Source organism: Mustelus asterias, chromosome 25, assembly GCF_964213995.1.
Source record: "Mustelus asterias chromosome 25, sMusAst1.hap1.1, whole genome shotgun sequence".
Taxonomy (NCBI): Eukaryota; Metazoa; Chordata; class Chondrichthyes; order Carcharhiniformes; family Triakidae; genus Mustelus; species Mustelus asterias.
Window position 1 is genome coordinate 872335 of NC_135825.1, and position 15102 is coordinate 887436.

Below are 15102 nucleotides of genomic sequence, written 5' to 3' on the forward strand. Positions count from 1 at the left end.
TGCGGGTCCCCTGGCCGAGATATTTGAATCATCGATAGTCACAGGTGAGGTGCCTGAAGATTGGAGAGTGGCAAATGTTGTGCCTTTGTTTAAAAAGGGCTGCAGGGAAAAGCCTGGGAACTACAGGCCAGTGAGCCTCGCATCTGTGGTGGGTAAATTGTTGGAAGATATTTTGAGAGACAGGATCTACAGGCATTTAGAGACACAAGTACTGATTAGGGACAGTCAGCATGGCTTTGTGAGTGGAAAATCATGTCTCACAAATTTGATTGAGTTTTTTGAAGGGGAACCAAGAAGGTAGATGAGGGCAGTGCAGTTAATGTTGTCTACATGGACTTTAGCAAGGCCTTTGACAAGGTAGCGCATGGTAGGTTGTTGCATAAAGTTAAATCTCACGAGATACAGGGTGAGGTATCTAAATGGATACAAAATTGGCTTCTTGACATAAGCCAGAGGGTGGTTGTAGCGAGTTGTTTTTCAAACTGGAGGCCTGTGACTAGCGGTGTGCCTCAGGGATCAGTGCTGGGCCCACTGTTATTTGTCATTTATATTAATGATTTGGATGAGAATATAGGAGGCATGGTTAGTAAGTTTGCAGATGACACCAAGATTGGTGGCATAGTGGACAGTGAAAAAAGTTATCTCCAATTGCAATGGGATCTTGATCAATTGGGGCAGTGGGCTGACGAATGGCAGATGGAGTTTAATTTAGACAAATGCGAGGTGATGCATTTTGGTAGATTGAACCAGGGCAGGACTTACTCAGTTAATGGTTGGGAGTTGGTGAGAGTACAGAACAAAGAGATCTAGGGGTACATGTTCATAGCTCCTTGAAAGTGGAGTCACAGGTGGACAGAGTGGTGAAGAAGGCATTCGGCATGCTTGGTTTCATCGGTCAGAACATTGAATACAGGAGTTGGGACGTCTTGTTGAAGTTGTACAAAACATTGGTAAGGCCACACTTGGAATACTGTGTGCAATTCTGGTCACCCTATTATAGAAAGGATATTATTAAACTAGAAAGAGTGCAGAAATGATCTACTAGGATGCTACTGGGACTTGATGGATTGAGTTATAAGGAGAGGCTGAATAGACTGGGACTTTTTTCTCTGGAGCGTAGGAGGCTGAGGGATGATCTCATAGAGGTCTATAAAAGAATGAGGGGCATAGATCAGCTAGATAGTCAGTATCTTTTCCCAAAGGTAGGGGAGTCTAAAACTAGAGGGCATAGGTTTAAGGTGAGAGGGGAGAGATACAAAAGTGTCCAGAGGGGCAATTGTTTCACACACAGGGTGGTGAGTGTCTGGAACAAGCTGCCAGAGGTAGTAGTAGAGGTGGGTACAATTTTATCTTTTAAAAAGCATTTAGATAGTTACATGGGTACGATGGGTATAGAGGGATGTGGGCCAAATGCGGGCAATTGGTATTAGCTTAGGGGTTTTAAAAAAAAAGGGCGGCATGGACAAGTTGGGCCGAAGGGCCTGTTTCCATGCTGTAAACCTCTATGACTCTATGAGATCGCGGAGTACTTGGAAGTACATGATAAAATATGACTGAGTCAGCATGGCTTCGTCAAGGGGAGGTCATGTCTGATAAATCTGTTAGAGTTCTTTGAGGAGGTAACAAGGAAGTTAGATAAAGGAGAACCAGTGGATGTGATTTATTTAGATTTCCAGAAGGCCTTTGAGAAGGTGCCACATAGGAGACTGTTAAATAGGTTCAAAAGCTCGTGGTGTTAAGGGTAAGATCCTGGCATGGATAGAGGATTGGCTGACTGACTGAAGGCAGAGAGTGGGGATAAAGGGTCTTTTTCAGGATGGCAGCTGGTGACTAGTGGTGTGCCTCAGGGGTCGGTGCTGGGACCACAACTTTTCACAATATACATTAACGATTTGGAGGAAGGAACTGAAGGCGCTGTTGCTAAGTTTGCAGACGATACAAAGATATGCAGAGGCACAGATTGTATTGAGGAAGCAGGGTGGCTGCAGAAGGACTTGGACAGGTTAGGAGAGTGGGCAAAGAAGTGGCAGATGGAATGCATTTTGGAAAAGTGTGATGTTATCACTTTCACTCCAGCAGGCTCAGGTTGTCAGCTCCCCGCTAGTGGGAAGCTATTGTAAACCCTGCTGGAGTGAACCTGTCCTGGGGGGAGAAGGCGGGGAGAGACTGGCGGACCTGGAGAATTCAGTCCCGGGCCCGCTAATGATATTTAAAACAGATTCAAAGGCGAATTTAAATAGATGATACAGCTCTGCGCCACGGAGCTGATGGCACTGGAAATCCGGCTGCAGAGCCGCGTGGAGTCCGAGGCGTCCAATGGGGTGCCGGCGAAACGGCTTCCACTCGAGTCTCCCGACCCGCTGCGCTACAAAAGCAGAGTAAGAAGTTTAACAACACCAGGTTAAAGTCCAACAGGTTTATTTGGTAGCAAAAGCCACACAAGCTTTCGGAGCTGCAAGCCCCTTCTTCAGGTGAGCCTTCACTCACCTGAAGAAGGGGCTTGCAGCTCCGAAAGCTTGTGTGGCTTTTGCTACCAAATAAACCTGTTGGACTTTAACCTGGTGTTGTTAAACTTCTTACTGTGTTTACCCCAGTCCAACGCCGGCACCTCCACACCATGACTACAAAAGCAGCGCAGCGCGATGAGAGAATCACGCCATGAAGATTCGTGGGACTCTGCCGAACAGGCTTGCTGCTTTCCCAGTTCTGTCCTAGACTGTGTGACCAAGGACTACATACTGCGGACGGTGTCACTCTCCAGTCCTCTGTTGATCCTTTTCTCTTTCACACACGTTACAATGCCTGCAGGTACCAACATCACAAAACAACACAGCCTTGTGTCTTGACAGCTCATTCACAAACTCGGCCTGTCACTTGCGAAGGAATTGATCATCGTATTCTATTTTTGATAATTACATCCTGTGGAAAGTTTTGTCTATTTTGAGCATTTTTCTTTGCATCTTTCCATCGATATTTTTATCATAAATGCAAATGACTGGGAATACTGGAATCTGAAACCAAAACAGAAATGCTGGAAAATCTCAGCAGGTCTGGCAGCATCTGTGGAGAGAGAGAATAGAGCCAACGTTTCAAGTCTGGATGACCCGTCGTCAGAGCTAAAGACAAGGAAAATCGGACAAGATTTATACTGTCAGGGTGGGGGGGGGGGTGGGGAGTGGGGGGGGGGGGCAGGGGGCAGGGGTGTGGGGGGTGCTGTAATTGAAAGGAACGGTTTAGACAAAGGGAGTGTAAATGGTGGTGATAAAGGCTGATCATTTTATCATACTGGATTTTGTTCTTTTCCATTAGTGTGAACTTTTCAGCAGTCTCTGGTGTGTAACCTCAGTTTCCTTCTCTGCCTGAACTGCTGCTTTGTCTCATTCTCTCCGGCACAACTTCTCCAACTGGGTGGCTTCATTCTCCAATCTCTCCCTTTCACCTTCTGTATCAACCAATCTTCTGCCTTCTCCTCAGCCTCTGTGAGTTGCAGTTTGATTTGAGCCAATTCCAGCTCCATCTCCTGCACTTGGTTTCTCATTTATCCTGATATTCATCGGAAGTCCCTGAAGATGACGTGACAATTTTAAGGCGCCTCCTCTTTGGGTCCGACCATTGTTAAATCCTCCTTGACACCCTCGTACCCCGGACAGTTTCTGCCTCTCTGCAGAATGCCAATGTCTCCAGCTCATTGGTGTATTCCACACAGTGCAGTTTGATCATTCGATTGGATTGCTGCAAGGATTCCTATCTGGCTCTGGTGAATGATAGGCTCTGCTCCGATTTCTGCTTCAACAGCATGGTGACTCTTGTCGATGACTCAGGATGTCCTGAGCGCCCGGGATGAAATCTCTGATGTGTCTCACTCTGAGACGAGCAGATCTCTCACTGATCACAAACCGAAAGCATCCATTACAATGGGACATCCTTGCCCTTTCTCCAGTTCCATGCTGTAACCTTTGTTGCTTAGTTCTGTGTGCTTTTTCTCTCAACTCTTTTTATCCTTTATTCACATCTTCCTGCTCTAACTCCAGTTCCCTTACCACGGGCTGGTGGATGTTGTATTGTTTCTCACTCGCCCCAATAGGTTTCCGAGCTTGGAGATTACTGTGTTGTTTCTCCTTTAGATTTGGGTTACAAACTTCTCCCTCCTTTTCGATTTGCTGTATTTCTTGGTGAAATTTTTCCAACTGTTCTCTCTTCACTCTTACTTCTTCCTTTGCTGTGACTTATCTTACTTTCTGACTGACGACAACTTTATCACCTGCTTGTAGTTTTTTGCTAATACTTCCAAGAAGCTTTTCATTCCAATACAATGGGATGGGGCGCAACTGAGTCTTGCTGCCTTCAACTCCTCAATTAGTCACTGAGGGTCTTCCGTTATCCTCAAGGGGGGAGGTTTCCCAAACACCCCCTTCAGGGTTTTCATTTCTGCCCCCTCTCTGGGGTTTCTCAATGCTCGCCATTCGCCCGGGTTTCCCAGTGCTTCCCCCTTCTCCCCACCCACCTCCCCCCCCCGCCCCGCCCCCCCAGCTCCCCCCCGCCCACTTACAGATCTTTTGAGAGTTGCTCCCTATCTGGGGTCTTGTCTGATTTTCCTGTGTCCTTTGTTTCTTCTTATAGAATAGAATCCCGACAGTGCAGGAGAATGCCATTCAGCCCATTGAACCTGCACCGACAGCAATCCCACCCAGGCCCCTTCCCCTTATCCATGTATTTACCCTCCTAGTCCCTCTGACACAATTTAGCATAGAAAATAAGCATTGAACAAGTTTAGAACTTCATCGAATTTTACAGATGATTGGCTGATTCCTTGTCTTGCTATTATATTGTCGACGATTGGACCTACAGAATAAAGCAGCATGTTAACCTGTTCAATCCTGTCCTCTCACCCAGACTCAAAACAATCATGGCCCATAACTTCCTGGCTCCCGAGTGTCAGATTTAGGGAGCATTCCGGGGAAACTCTTTGGGAGGTTTCCACGAAAGGGTTTACCCAGCAGTTGTCCAAAGTGCTAACTTCCCCTGGACAATTGCACTGCTCTGGGGACCATCCGACAAAGTGACTTAAATGATTCTGCCGGTTTTACCCTCATCGTTACTCTGAGAGAGAAGAACTAAAAGCTCCAGAGCAATTTTTTAAAGACCCTAATGGAGCCCCCACATGGTACACATCCCATATTCCGGACACACTTCCCCCAACTAATTACCCCCTCTGCACCCCCCCCCCCCACCCCAGGGTATTCCAAACCCACCTCCCTGACACCCCGATCCAACTTCCTCCATCCCTTGACTCCAGCCACAAGTAACTACCCGCTCACAAACCCACTGGCCTGACTCTCAGTCCCTCTGAACTATCATGTCCTCCCTGCAACCAGATCCCAGACCACCCCCCCCCCCCCCCCCCCCCCCCCCAACCCGATGTCCAGCCCTTTCATTCCCTTGATGTCTGCTATCCTCCCCCTGTAACCTGACCGGACTCTCCCCCGCTCCCCCCTCCACTTACCTTCTCCCTGGCCTGTCAGTTTCATTTGGCCCTTTACCTGCTGGTGTGGTCTCTCTGAGTTTCCTGGGGTCACTGTGCTGGTGTCGATGGGTCTCTTTGCTGCAGCCTTCAGGTAACTCCAGACAGCAGACATTTGAGCAAAGTTTTCCAGACAGAAAAGTGCTTTTGTCTCTTCAATTGGCCATGATTTTTCACCACTAGTTGGAATTTATGGCTCTATTTATCTGAAAGATCTCTTTCCACAAAGTTTTAAAAAGTCTTTCATAGAATCATCGAATCCCTACAGTACAGAAAGAGGCCATTTGGCCCGTCGAGCCTGCACCGACCACAACCCCACCCAGGCCTTATCCCTGTAACCCCACATATTTACCCTAGCTAGTCCCCCTGACACTAAGGGGCATTTAGCATGGTAAATCCACCTAAACCGCACATCATTGGAGTGTGGGAGGAAACCAGAGCACCCGGAGGAAACCCACGCAGCCACGGGGAGAACATGCAGACTCCACACAGACAGTGACCCAAGCTGGGAATTGAACCCGGGTCCCTGGCGCTGTGAGGCAGCAGTGCTAACCACTGCGCCACCGTGCCGCTCCAAGGGATGTGGGCATCAAAGACTCTGCCAGCATTTGTTGCCCATTCCTTATTGTCCTTGACTGGAATGTTTCGCTCAGTCATTTCAGAGGGCAGTTAAAAGTCAACCACATTGCTGTGGGTCTGGAGTCACATGTAGGCCAGACCGGGTAAGGATGGCAGATTTCCTTCCTTAGAGGGCATCAGGGAACGAGATGGGTTTTTACAGCAATTGGCAATGGTTTCATGGTTATTATTAAACTTTGTAAATAATAGATTTTTATTTAAGTCAAATTTCACCATCTGCTGTGGGGGATTCAAACCCAGGTCTCCAGAGCTTTACCCCAGGTCTCTGGATTGCTAGTCCAGTAACAATACCACTGTGCCATCATCTCAATCTGTGCCTTGAATAAGTCCAAACTGATCATGAGGGTGGATTTCTGATCCATTGTTAACATTTTTAAATTGCAGGTTCAGCTTTAAGAGGTTTCCAAAAATCCAAGGTGGCATTGCTGTCTGCTTCGACACAAACAGTTTTCCCGCGGTTACTGATTTTGGCGGGTTCCCACAGTAATGGCACTTGGGATCTCTGAGTGTGAATCTTTTTAACAATCACAGCCTGGATAATCTATTTGAGTCTTCGCTGTTTTAGCGCAATGTTCTCAGGTTTTGGAAGTGCTGGATCCCAGCTTTTATTCAGTTTTTAATGCTGTTATTTAGTCCAACGTAATATTCATCAATATTTTTCCTTGTTCAGAGTGAGCTCGGCTGCCACGCACTCTGGCCCCCACTCAGAAATCGCGTTTCTCAGTGTGCGGTTCCAACAGCAATCTCTGAGCACTCCTGCAGTTAACCTTTTTCAGGACTTGTGTTGTCCAGAACTTTTAAATTTTTCGCTGACCCCTACTCGGTCTGCTGACTCTGCAAACTCTGGGTATAGAAGCTGGACTTCCACGCCATTCAATGGAGGTTCCTGTTTCAATGAGAAATTTAATTTCTGCCTTCAGCTTCCAAGTCTTTCTTTGGATCTTTTCTCTGGCAGTTTCCTCCTGCAGCTTTGCATCTTGAGTTTTTCTTCAGGTCAGAACGTTTCTTTGATTTTTTCTTCTTCTAGGATAATCAAACAGAAAAGGAATTGTAGATTTTAAGCATTTCAACTGGTCTTATTTTTCAAACCTCTCTGCAGCATTAACCTGAGATTTGAGTACTTCTCATTAACTCCCTCCCTCTTTCTCTCACCAGGCCTGTGATCGGGATATGCAGTGCGGCCCAGGGTCCTGTTGTGCTGTCAGTCTGTGGTTGCGGGGACTCCGAATGTGCACCCCACAAGGACAGGAAGGGGACAAGTGCCATCCCTTCAGTCGCAAGGTTGGAATCTGCTGTGTCACTTGTACATTGTGTTAGGATTCACACAGTCCAGTCCCATCTGATGGGACTTGACAAGAGGAGAATGTTGGGTCTTCCCAGAGTAAATGCTGAGCCACACTGACCCCCAGCCTGCCAATGGGCTGCTCCAAGTAACTAAATTGTTCCATTTCAGGGTCAGATGTAAGGCAACAGCTCCAATATCCACCATGTGCAGGGTCCCATTGCTACCTGAGTCCCAATATTTCCAGCAATTACTTTCAACATCCTGGGGGTCACCAGTGACCAGAAACTGAACTGGACTGATCATATAAATACTGTGGCTACCAGAGCAGGTGAGAGGCTGGAAATACTATAGTGAATAACCCACCACCTAACCACTCCCCCATCCTGCCATCCCCCCATCCCCCCACCCCAAGTCTGTCCACAATCTACAAGGATACTCTTCCCTTGCCTGGGTGGGTGCAGCTCCAACAACACTCTAAAAGCTTGACACCATCCAGGATAAAATAGCCTCGCTTGATTGGCACCCCATCAACAAACATTTAAGACCTCCAACATCACCGCACAGTGGCAGCCGTGTGCACCATCTACAAGATGAACTCACCAAGACCCCTTAGGTAGCAGCTTCCAAACCCATAACTGCCACCATCTTGAAGGACAAGGGAATTCTGGGAAAACCACCACCTGCAATTTCCCCTCCGAGTCAGTCACCATCCTGACTTGGAAATATATCGCCGTTCCTTCACTGTCGCTGGGTCAAAATCCTGGAACTCCCTCCAAACAGCATTGTGGATGCACCTACACCACACATACAGCAGCGGTTCAAGAAAACAGCTCATCCAATATCTTCTCAAGGACAATTAGGGATGGGCAATAAGCGCTGGTCTAGACAGCAAACCCTACAACCCATGAATGAATTTTGAAAAAAATTGTTCTGTAATTAACCCACCCCGCCCGTGTGTTTCAGCAATCGATGTTAATCATTTCCTTGCAGCAATGTTTCATTGCAAGGGCAGCTTTACAGGGTTAAAGGGCTTCTAACATGGCCATTTTCCAGAGACTGAGGTGTGTTGTTGCCTCACTGTCATAGACAGGAGCTCACTCAGAATTTCCCACAATGATATTAATAAAAAGTCAGACAGGTGACTCACTTGGACTCCCCGTGCATTGACTTGGCATCCAGCCTGTGGCATGGCACCCTCTTTAAACACAAACAGCTGCCAGTTTGTTTCACAAACTCATAAGAGAATTTTCCGCTCAGAAAACAGGTCTCCACCTTTCCAGATGCAGGAAAGAAATCTCCAAGCTAGAGAACACTCGAATGTCTAAGATATTAAGGCTTGTTGTTGATGTGTTTATTGAGCTTGTTACGTGAGTGATCTAGCTGGGGAAATAAAGGAGTCTCTCTTCACTAATCTTAATCCTTTTGAGAAGATCCAGGTCATTAATACGTCACCAATAGGGTAGGAAATTCTCAGAGAAACATTGGAATACAACTGACCAGCTAATCTCAGTTACAACAGACAGGAACATTCTCTGCTGCACGATTTGGGAACCCACCACTGATCAGTAAAACACACAGGAACACAGCGAGGACATTTCTCAAGAGGTCTTTGTTAATTGTCCCCTTGTCACATTCAGGAATTCTAAGGCTGCAGTTTGGTCGCGTGCGATATCCCTGATGAAAGATGTGTGCAGTTTCCTCTCCCTCCTCCCTAAGATCGGAATTTCGACCTGAATGGTCCATCAGAATATCTGATTCCGCATGTTGTGGGAATCATTGCAGGTGTGACGGGGATTTACCCAATTCATTCACAGCCACTGACCCACTGACCCATGGACAGTATAGCACTCCCTCAGTACTGACCCTCTGACAGTGCGGCACTCCCTCAGTACTGACCCTCTGACAGTGCGGCACTCCGTCAGTACAGACCCTCTGACAGTGCGGCACTCCCTCAGTACAGACCCTCTGACAGTGCGGCACTCCGTCAGTACAGACCCTCTGACAGTGCGGCACTCCCTCAGTACAGACCCTCTGACAGTGCGGCACTCCCTCAGTACTGACCCTCTGACAGTGCGGCACTCCCTCAGTACAGACCCTCTGACAGTGCGGCACTCCCTCAGTACAGACCCTCTGACAGTGCGGCACTCCCTCAGTACAGACCCTCTGACAGTGCGGCACTCCCTCAGTACAGACCCTCTGACAGTGCGGCACTCCCTCAGTACTGACCCTCTGACAGTGCAGCACTCCCTCAGTACAGACCCTCTGACAGGGCAGCACTCTCTCAGTACTGACCCGCTGACAGTGCGGCACTCCCTCAGTACTGACCCTCTGACAGTGCAGCACTCCGTCAGTACTGATCCTCTGACAGTGCGGCACTCCCTCAGTACTGACCTTCTGACAGTGCAGCACTCACTCCGCACTGACCCTCTGACAGTGCACCACTCCCTCAGTACAGACCCTCTGACAGTGCAGCACTCCCTCAGTACTGACCCTCTGACAGTGCAGCACTCCCTCAGCACTGACCCTCTGACAGTGTGGCACTCCCTCAGTACTGACCCTCTGACACTGTGGCACTCCCTCAGTACTGACCCTCTGACAGTGTGGCGCCCCCTCAGTACTGACCCTCTGACAGCGCGGCACTCCCTCAGCACTGACCCTCTGACAATGCAGCACTCCCTCAGTACTGACCCTTTGACAATGCACCACTCCCTCAGCACTGACCCTCTGACAGTGCGGCACTCCCTCAGTACTGACCCTCTGTCAGTGCAGCACTCCCTCAGTACTGACCCTCTGACAGTGCGGCACTCCCTCAGTACTGACCCTCTGACAGTGCAGCACTCCCTCGGTACTGATCCTCTGACAGTGCAGCACTCCCTCAGTACTGACCCTCTGACAGTGTGGCACTCCCTCAGCACTGACCCTCTGACAGTGCGGCACTCCCTCAGTACTGATCCTCTGACAGTGCGGCACTCCCTCAGTACTGACCCTCTGACAGTGTGGCACTCCCTCAGTACTGACCCATGGACTGTGTTGGTTCCCACTGAGTAAATCCCATGAGTTGGAGCTTGTGCTTGAGTGAATTTGCAAACTGAACGATGGTGATGACTTCTTGCTGTGATCTCCGGTGTCCAGCTCCGTGTCCTGCGGATTGTTTCAGTGTAGGAGCCTGGCTTTAGTGTCCTGGGGTAAGAGACCCCGGGGTGGGGGCGTGAGTATCCCGGGGTCCTGCAGGGGGGATCAGTGTCCCAGGAGTGGGAGAGGGGTGGGTATCAGAACAGTTTTCAGTGCGGCTGTTTTGTGGGTGGAATGCTCTCTCTGATTTCCAGTTTCCAATCGCAGGCTGATGATTTCCTGTCTGTTGTTGGTGTGAAATCTCTTTGGACGTTGAATTTGTTGATTTTTGCTTCTCTTTTCTCCTGCAGGTCCCATTCGTTGGAAAGCGGCAGCATCACATCTGCCCATGTTTGCCGTACCTGCTCTGCTCCCGATCCTGGGACAGCAGCTTTCGCTGCACCTCCAACTTTAAAAACATGAACTTACATTGAGAGTGTGGTCACTGTGTGGCCATCGCCATCTGGGAGGCCAGAGACACCCAGTGACAGTCACACTGGCCACACATCTCAGCAACTGACCACAGCGTTCTCCATTCTGTAATGTGGGCAGCACTCACTTTGCCTGTCCCTTTAATGTGGGCAGCACTCATTGGGCCTGTCCCTTTAATGTGGGCAGCACTCACACTGCCTGTCCCTTTAATGTGGGCAGCACTCATTGGGCCTGTCCCTTTAACGTGGGCAGCACTCACTGGGCCTGTCCCTTTAACGTGGGCAGCACTCACTGGGCCTGTCCCTTTAATGGAGGCAGCACTCACTGGGCCTGTCCCTTTAATGCAGGCAGCACTCACTGGGCCTGTCCCTTTAATGCAGGCAGCACTCACTGGGCCTGTCCCTTTAATGCAGGCAGCACTCACTGGGCCTGTCCCTTTAACGCGGGCAGCACTCACTGGGCCTGTCCCTTTAATGCAGGCAGCACTCACTGGGCCTGTCCCTTTAATGCAGGCAGCACTCACTGGGCCTGTCCCTTTAACGTGGGCAGCACTCACTGGGCCTGTCCCTTTAATGATGTTGGGATTATTCTGCTGCTACCTGGGGAGTGGCTGTTTGTTGCAGTTCCACTGATTCGGTCACGGAATGACACCTTGTTCTCGTGTTGATGATGCCATTTCCAAAGGGAATTCTCATTTTCTGATTGTTCAGCTTCCGCAGTGACAATAAACTCAGCAGCACAAACAGCGACTGTTATCTTTGTAAAGCTCACTACACACATCCTTCATCGGACTGCCTCCTGCAAGGAATGGACCCTCTGGGAGCGTCTTTGCGAGCGCCCTCTGCGAGGGCCCCCTTGGAGCGCCCTCTGCAGCGCCCTCTGGGGGCGCCCTCTGCAGCACCCTCTGCGAGCGCTATTTGTAAATTTGGGAATTCATCTTATTCCCACTGCTCCTCCCGGCATTCCAACAAAAAGGATATTGGCGGTCAGGGTTAGAGTGCTCGGGGGTCCGTGCCCACGGTCCATGCCTGGGTGTCCATGCCCGTGGTCCGTACCCGGGGTCTGTGCCCGGAAGTCCGTGCCCTGGGGTCCGTGCCTTGGGGTCCGTGTTCTGGAGAAATGTCCTATGGTCAGTGTTCGGGGGTCAGCTATATTGGGGTCATGTTCCGTGGTCAGTGTCTTGTGGTTATTGTCCTGGGGTCAGAGTTCTAGGGTCAATGTCCTAAGGGTCAGAGTTCTGAGTCAATGTCTAGGTTCAGAGTTCTGGGCTCAATGACCTGGGGTCAGAGTTCTAGGGTCAATGTCCTGGGGTCAGAGTTCTGAGGTCAATGTCCTGGGGTCAGAGTTCTGGGGTCAATGTCCTGGGGTCAGAGTTCTGAGGTCAATGTCCTGGGATCAGAGTTCTGGGGTCAATGTCCTGGGGTCAGAGTTCTGGGGTCAATGTCCTGGGGTCAGAGTTTGGGGTCAATGTCTGGGGTTTCTGTTTCAGAGTGAGGGAGGCACATTTAATCCCTCGACATTCGCGTGCAAACATTCAGCAGCTTGTGTTCCTCAGCCACTGGGTTAACATCCCACGGGGAGAGTCTGAGAACTGGAGATTTGCATCTTGAATCCTATTGTTATTCTGATGTTGGTGTTGGATTGGATTCTGCCCCAACCTCCGTGTTTGATGGTTGGGATTCGATTGATTGTTATCTGAACCTTGGAGAAACGTCAGGGGGAGGTGGGGATGGGGGAGGCGGTGGCGGGGGGGGGGGGGGGGGGGGGTGCGGTGTGGGGAGGGAAGGAGATCCTCGGAGCTACAGCATTGTTGGGAGGGAGCAGAACAAAGAACAAAGAAAATTACAGCACAGGAACAGGCCCTTCGGCCCACCACGCCTGCTCCGACCATGTCGCCCGACTTAACTAAAACCCCTACCCTTCCGGGGACCATACCCCTCTATTCCCATCCTATTCATGTGTTTGTCAAGACGCCCCTTAAAAGTCACTACCGTATCCGCTTCCACTACCTCCCCTGGCAATGAGTTCCAGCACCCGCCACCCTCTGTGTAACAAAATCTGCCTCGTACATCACCTTAAAGCCTTGCCCCTTGCACCTTAAACCTGTGCCCCCTAGTAATTGACTCTTCCACCCTGGGAAAAAGCTTCTGACTATCCACTCTGTCCATGCCCCTCATAACCTTCTATCAGGTTGGTGTCTCAGTGTGGGAGTGCTGCTCGGGCTGCAGTAGAGAGTGACAGTTGGTGTCTCACTGTGGGAGTGCTGCTCGGGCTGCAGTAGAGTGTGACAGTTGGTGTCTCACTGTGGGAGTGCTGCTCGGGCTGCAGTAGAGTGTGACAGTTGGTGTCTCAGTGAGGGAGTGCTGCTCGGGCTGCAGTAGAGTGTGACAGTTGGTGTCTCAGTGAGGGAGTGCTGCTCGGGCTGCAGTAGAGTGTGACAGTTGGTGTCTCAGTGTGGGAGTGCTGCTCGGGCTGCAGTGGAGAGTGACAGTTGGTGTCTCAGTGAGGGAGTGCTGCTCGGGCTGCAGTAGAGTGTGACAGTTGGTGTCTCAGTGAGGGAGTGCTGCTCGGGCTGCAGTAGAGAGTGACAGTTGGTTTCTCAGTGAGGGAGTGCTGCTCGGGCTGCAGTAGAGTGTGACAGTTGGTGTCTCAGTGAGGGAGTGTTGCTCGGGCTGCAGTAGAGAGTGACAGTTGGTGTCTCACTGTGGGAGTGTTGCTCGGGCTGCAGTGGAGAGTGACAGTTGGTGTCTCACTGTGGGAGTGTTGCTCGGGCTGCAGTGGAGAGTGACAGTTGGTGTCTCAGTGAGGGAGTGTTGCTCGGGCTGCAGTGGAGAGTGACAGTTGGTGTCTCAGTGAGGGAGTGCTGCTCGGGCTGCAGTGGAGAGTGACAGTTGGTGTCTCAGTGAGGGAGTGCTGCTCGGGCTGCAGTAGAGTGTGACAGTTGGTGTCTCAGTGAGGGAGTGTTGCTCGGGCTGCAGTAGAGAGTGACAGTTGGTGTCTCACTGTGGGAGTGTTGCTCGGGCTGCAGTGGAGAGTGACAGTTGGTGTCTCACTGTGGGAGTGTTGCTCGGGCTGCAGTGGAGAGTGACAGTTGGTGTCTCAGTGAGGGAGTGTTGCTCGGGCTGCAGTAGAGAGTGACAGTTGGTGTCTCAGTGAGGGAGTGTTGCTCGGGCTGCAGTAGAGAGTGACAGTTGGTGTCTCACTGTGGGAGTGTTGCTCGGGCTGCAGTGGAGAGTGACAGTTGGTGTCTCACTGTGGGAGTGTTGCTCGGGCTGCAGTGGAGAGTGACAGTTGGTGTCTCAGTGAGGGAGTGTTGCTCGGGCTGCAGTGGAGAGTGACAGTTGGTGTCTCAGTGAGGGAGTGCTGCTCGGGCTGCAGTAGAGTGTGACAGTTGGTGTCTCAGTGAGGGAGTGTTGCTCGGGCTGCAGTAGAGAGTGACAGTTGGTGTCTCACTGTGGGAGTGTTGCTCGGGCTGCAGTGGAGAGTGACAGTTGGTGTCTCACTGTGGGAGTGTTGCTCGGGCTGCAGTGGAGAGTGACAGTTGGTGTCTCAGTGAGGGAGTGTTGCTCGGGCTGCAGTAGAGAGTGACAGTTGGTGTCTCAGTGAGGGAGTGCTGCTCGGGCTGCAGTAGAGAGTGACAGTTGGTGTCTCAGTGAGGGAGTGCTGCTCGGGCTGCAGTAGAGAGTGACAGTTGGTGTCTCAGTGAGGGAGTGCTGCTCGGGCTGCAGTAGAGTGTGACAGTTGGTGTCTCAGTGAGGGAGTGTTGCTCGGGCTGCAGTAGAGTGTGACAGTTGGTGTCTCAGTGTGGGAGTGCTGCTCGGGCTGCAGTGGAGAGTGACAGTTGGTGTCTCAGTGAGGGAGTGTTGCTCGGGCTGCAGTAGAGTGTGACAGTTGGTGTCTCAGTGTGGGAGTGCTGCTCGGGCTGCAGTGGAGTGTGACAGTTGGGGAAGTTTTTTTTTTTCTTGCTGGTAATGGCTTCAGGGATGGCAGTTCAGGCAGTATGCTGCATCTCCTGTGGGATGTATGTGGTGAGGAAATCCAGTAGTGTTTCAGGAGATTTTAGTTGTAAGAAGTGCATTAGATTGCAGCTTCTGGAGGAGCGTGTAAAGGAGCT

General features: G+C 50.5%; 1 protein-coding gene across 1 annotated transcript in view; it reads left to right on the plus strand.

The window, feature by feature from the left end:
* Nucleotides 1-11712, plus strand: part of prok1 (prokineticin 1) — a 36518-nt gene extending 24806 nt beyond the window's left edge. The window contains exons 2-3 of the mRNA XM_078241925.1: nt 7316-7441; nt 10868-11712. Of these exons, the coding sequence (XP_078098051.1) occupies nt 7316-7441; nt 10868-10990 (249 nt within the window). The 3' untranslated portion in view covers nt 10991-11712. The remainder of the gene's footprint in view (nt 1-7315; nt 7442-10867) is intronic.
* The last annotated feature ends 3390 nt before the right edge of the window (nt 11713-15102 follow it).